This window comes from Trichechus manatus, unplaced genomic scaffold (assembly GCF_000243295.1).
Source record: "Trichechus manatus latirostris isolate Lorelei unplaced genomic scaffold, TriManLat1.0 scaffold00193, whole genome shotgun sequence".
NCBI classification, from domain to species: domain Eukaryota; kingdom Metazoa; phylum Chordata; class Mammalia; order Sirenia; family Trichechidae; genus Trichechus; species Trichechus manatus.
In genome coordinates, this window is record NW_004444129.1 from 3,141,986 (window position 1) to 3,147,840 (window position 5,855).

General features: G+C 34.8%; 1 protein-coding gene across 1 annotated transcript in view; it reads right to left on the reverse strand.

The window, feature by feature from the left end:
* TAF4B (TATA-box binding protein associated factor 4b) overlaps nucleotides 1-5,855 on the reverse strand; it is a 170,959-nt gene that overhangs the window by 121,740 nt on the left and 43,364 nt on the right. The window contains exons 8-9 of the mRNA XM_023741858.1: nucleotides 5,655-5,790; nucleotides 4,662-4,767 (exon numbers count right to left, since the gene is read on the reverse strand). Of these exons, the coding sequence (XP_023597626.1) occupies nucleotides 4,662-4,767; nucleotides 5,655-5,790 (242 nt within the window). The remainder of the gene's footprint in view (nucleotides 1-4,661; nucleotides 4,768-5,654; nucleotides 5,791-5,855) is intronic.

Sequence of the window (5,855 nt, forward strand, 5' to 3'; positions counted from 1 at the left end):
AAAAGGTCGAGAAGGGAGAGGGTTGACATGTCGTGGGGTTGTTAACCAATGTCATAAAACAATATGTGTACTGACTGTTTAATGAGAAACTATTTGTCCTGTAAACCTTCACCTGAAATACAACCAAAAAAAAATAAAAAATCAATCAATCACTGAAAAAAAAAAAACCTTCCCCCCAAAAAACACATTTCATTTTAACGGTAAGTTCATTCACAGATTTAAGGAAAACATAACATCAGTTCTACACAAAGTCTTTAAGAAAATACAGGAGGAGCAGGAAATGCTTTAAGACTCATTTTTTTAGGCCAGCATAACCAGACACCAAAATCTGACAAAGACATTGTAAGACCACAATCCCTCATGAACATAAACACAAAACCCTTAAGAAAATATTAATTAAATCAAACATAGCAATGTATAAAAAAGGAATACCCCAGAAATGTAAGGTTGATTTAACATTAAAAATAATATATAACTTATAATACTAGAAAAATCAATAATCTTAAACAGATGCAGAAAAAGCTTATGACAAAAACAATTAAAAAATGGGCAAAATACTTGAACAGACATTGCACAACGGAAGTAGCAACAAAGACATGAAAATATATTCAGCATCATTACTACTAGGGAAATGTAAATTAAAACCACAATGAGATACAACTATACACCAACTAGAATAGCTAAAATTGGAAAGACTGAGAGCATCAATTGTTGGCAAGGATGCAGAACCAGTGGAACAAGCTGATGGGAATGTAAAACGGTACAACCACTTAGGAAACCATTTGGCAATTTCTTATAAAGCTAAATACACACTTACCATATGACTCATCAATTCCACTCCTATGTGCTAGTAGAAGGCAAAACATACAAAGATTTGGACAAAGGGTTCCTAGTAGCTTTATTCATAAAAGCCAATAACTGGGAACAATCCAAATGTACATTGACAAGTGAAGAGATTTTAAAAAATGCAATACAAACAAATGTAGTACATCTATCCAATGGAACACTACTCAGCAACAAAAAGGAACAAACTACTGGTACATTCAACAATATGGATGTATACCAAACACATCAAGCTAAGCGAAAGATGCCAGAAACAAGAATACAAATTATTATGATCCCATTTATGCAAAACTTCAGGAAAGACAAATTTAATCTACCATGACAGGAAGCAGATGAGTGGTTGTCTGCGTCCTAGGGTATAAAGTAGGGAATAGATGGGAAGGAGCACAAAGGAACCTTTTCAGGTGTTGACAACATTCTCTGTATTTTGACTGTGGTGTATGGTAAATAGATTTAGCCTTTTGTCAAAATCTATTGAAACGGAAGACAATAGCAGCTGCCTAGATCACCATCTTCCAAGGTTTCTTCCAAAACAATACAGAATGACAAAAACCACAACATCAGAGTAATCTAAAAACAAACACTCAAAATCCAAAATAACTATAAAATGAAAAAGAAAAATAACAAATCTCAGCACACACTGTCTACTCCTCTGGCACTTTGCCTTCCCCAAATCAAACCCACTTTGCTGAGCAAAAAAAATACTGAGAAAGTGGACAGGACAGCTATTGACAGGCATAAGGATAAAACACAGGCAGTCCCGGTGTTACGAAGAGATCCAGACCTAACTATGTCTTTAAGTCAAATTTGTAGGTAAGTTGGAACAGGTGCACATGGTTTTTATTTAGCCTTACATATACTTTAGTGCAAGAAAAGGCTTGGAGTCTTCAGTGGTTTAAAAGCTGCACGTGTAGCAAGTGAAGGTGATTGTGATGAAGGACTTACTGCGAGGAGGGGGTTGGTTCAATCATTTCAAAGTGAGGGCAAATTTACATAACATCAAAGGTTATGGAGGTGTTGTCTGTAAATCGGGCATTTGTAATCCGGGGACTGCCTGTATACTACTGGCAGAAAGACTAAGTAAACTCCAAGTCAAAAAAATAATAAAAAGGTATTTTGGTGGATCAAAGCATGGGCTACAGGAAAGGAACTTAAAAGTACATGTAATTTTAACTGGCAGTCTTTGACTTGTGTAGCTTCTTGGGGAGAAAACAGGCCAAAAACAGACAGGGAGAAACAGATTTTGGTAAAGGAAACAAGACACAAAAGGAGAAAATTTAGTGCGCTGCAAATCAAAAAAGAACCAAACAGATTTCCAAGGGTGAACACATGCAAAGGAAAACCTATAAAGAAGCACTGAAGAAAGGCAGAAAAACAACCAAGGGAATGAGATAAGGAAAGACATTTTAAAAAAAAGTCAGAGACAAAGTAATGGAAATGAGAGGAAAAGAAGAAATAAAGCCCATACTACTGCAACTATTGCAGTCCCTGCAGAAGAAACAGAAAACGAACAGAACTAATACTTAAGACTATAATCCAAGAAAAATTTTTATAAATTACAAAAGACCAGAATCTACAGGTTAAAAGCGCCAACAGAGAAAAGTAGGAAAATTAAGTTAGAACAATCAACTTTGCAACATATCCTAGTGTAAAACTATCAGATGTCAAATACAAATTTTAAAATCCCCAAGGTCTTCAGACAAAAAGATCAAATGTATTAAAAACAACACACAAATCAGGGCAATAATGGAGCAGCATTTTTTTAAAATGCGATACAAAAAGAGTTAATCAACGATTTTAACCCAGCTGAACTGTCCTGGGAGTATGAGGTCATTGAAAACAGTTTTCAACGTAAAAGAACTTAGGGAATTCTGTACCTATGAGGTTTCTTGAGGAATCTGCTAGCAGATGACCTTCATCTAGCCAAGAGGTGACTGAGAAAAATTCAGAAAGTGGTCTGAAGGTAAACAGCTTAATATATAAAGTAGACCTATGACTAAAATCTAGGTGGGAGTTAGAAAGGAAGACTAATGAACAAATATTATATGCTGTGACAAAGTACAAATAGTGCAACCAAAAATGGGAAAAGATAAAGAAGAACACAGAACATGCACACACTAACTTATTTTATACCATACCCGTACCCATTGCTGTTCAGTTGATTCCAACTCGTAGCAACCCTACAGAGTAGAACTGCCGACCTTTTGGTTAGTAGCTGAATGCTTAACCACTGGGCCATCAGGGCTCCTGATTTTTTATATAGGCAATAAAAATTAAATAAAATCCACTGTCATTGAGTCAATTCTGGCAATACATCAGAATTAAAGAATATCAATAAAGGACAAACCAAAAACTGTAAAACTTCTAAAAGAAAATACAAGAGAAAATTTTCATCACCTTAGATTATACAAACATTTCTTCGATAAGATGTGAAAAGCACAATCCACAAGAGAAAAAATTAGTGAACTGGACTTCATCAAAATTAAAAAACTTTGCTCCGCTAAAGACACTGTTAATAGAATGAAAAGACTCTCCACTGATAGAGTCAATATTTGCAAATCACTTATCTGGCCAAAGTCTTGTATCCTGAATATATAAAGAACTCTCAAACTTCAACAATAAGAAAACAAAAAACCTGAAAGAAAAATGGGCAAAAGAATTGAACATACACTTCACCAAAGAAAATACATGGGTAGCAAATAAGCACAAAAATAGACTGTCAATATCTTTAGTTATTAGAGAAATGCAAATTAAAACCACAATAAAATATCTACTACACACCTATTGGAAATCCTGGTGCCACAGTGGTTAGGAGTTACAGCAGCTAACCAAAAGGTCAGCAGTTAGAATCCACCAGGCACTCCTTAGAAACCCTACGGGGCAGTTCTACTCTGTCCTATAGGGTCGCTATGAGTCAGAATCGACTCAACGGCAATGGTTTGGGTTTACACACCTATTAAAATGGTAAAAATCAAAAGAACTGACAACAGCAAGTGCTGACAAAGCTGTGGAGCAACAGGAACTCTCATCATTGCTTGTGGGAATATAAAACGATAGTCATTTTTTGGTAAACAGTTTGGTAGTTTTTAAAACAGATAAACACACACTCATCGTATGATCCATCAATCACACTCAGATATATACAAAAGAGAAATGAAAACTTATATTCACATAAAAATCTGTATGTGAATGTTTATAGCAACTTTCTATAAATGATCAAAAACTGGAAACAACCCAAATGTCCATCAACAGGAAAAATGATAAACAAATTTAAATTCATATAATGGAATAGTTCTCAGCAATAGAACAGTCTTCTAATATTCAAAACAACAAGGACGAATATCAAAAACTTACTGTACATAATGTGGAGCCCTGGTGGCACAGGGGTTAAGAGCTATGGCTGCTAACCAAAATGTCAGTAGTTCAAATTCACCAGCCACTCCTTGGAAACCCTATGGAGCATATTCCATTTACATATGAAGTTTAAGAGCAGACAAAAATGATATATGCTGATAGACATAAGAATAGTGGCTGACAGGAAGAATAAGAGGGTAATTCACTGGAAAGGTGCCTAAGGGCGATGGATACGTTCATTTAAATCTTAACTACACAGGTATATATACTTGTCAAAATGCATTTAACTGTACATTTAAGATTTGTGTACTTTACTGCTTATAAATTATACTCACTAAAGTACTTAGTTTTTTTAAAAGGCATCAACATATTTATTTTATTTAGGTATTATTCTCTGTTATCTCGTCTCTTTTTTTGAAATATTATTTCTTTAAACAAGATCAACTTTTAACTGTTATCTTTACCTGAAGGATGTTGTTCCATTCTCTTTTATTTTATTTTTCTGAAGAGCAGATGCTTGAAGTGACAGAACTTTAGTTCCTGGTAGGGTAATCTGCTTTAGAATGGAAGCTATAAAAACAAATGAGAAAGAAAACACTAGGACACAAAAAATACAATCATGTCACATTAGGAAAAATTCAAGACAACAGCTTTTAATACACTGTATTTTTACACAAATAATGCATGCTTTCTACATTTGTTTGCCAACTATACTCGCCCCTCCCCGCAAGTTATTTTTGTTAGCGCACTATGCTAATCTTTTTTTCAGCTATACGAAAAAAATTGGCATAGCAGTGCTTACAAAAATATCTCACGGTGGGAGGGCAGGGTTGGCAAACAAACTTAGAAGTTGCACATTCTTTGAGTAAAAATACAGTATACAGAATAATCAAAGAAAATTTCAATCTGCCCTAGAATTATGCTTAAATTCAAACATGGCAATGAATTTATTCTCTGCATAAGAAATCATTTCTAGAAAATAAAGATCTCTCCACTTCCTTTTATATGGTCTTCAGATTGTCTACAGAATTATCAACGTTATAAAAACATCATGCACAAAAGGTAACTGAAACACTAAGAGTTTACAATTCACATTGTTAGATCTTAAAAACACATAAAAGCCTGAACTTCCATGTGTAACACTGATTTCCAAACTCAAAGAACTACACTTTAAAAAGAAATTTTATAAATTAAAAAGTACTTATTTATTAGTAGGTTGTTTTATCTCATTACAGAATACCATGAGAAGCTGCCTCTTTCATCCTAAAACAACACACATCCCTAAAAAGTGGCTATGTAAGCAGAAAGGGTGTAATAAGTAGTTATATTTCTGTCTTCTTTCATAGGTGCCAACTCAAAATACCAAATGTCTCTTAATACAAAAACAAAAAATAGAGTGCAAAAACCCACTGTGTTCCAATCCCAGTGTGGTGGGACGGGGATGGGCCACAGCTTACCTGGAGAAAACGGACTGGTTGATATTACGGTGTCGACTGGCATCTTCTTTTGTCCAGATTTCTGAATGGTCAATGCTGAGGAATGGGAAAGTGTAGTCACTTGTTTTGCGATGCCTCCTGAGGGCTGCTGAACTACCTGAAACAATGAGAACGATCAATATATTCATTCAACTAAATCTACTCTAGGGAAGGATAAGCTTC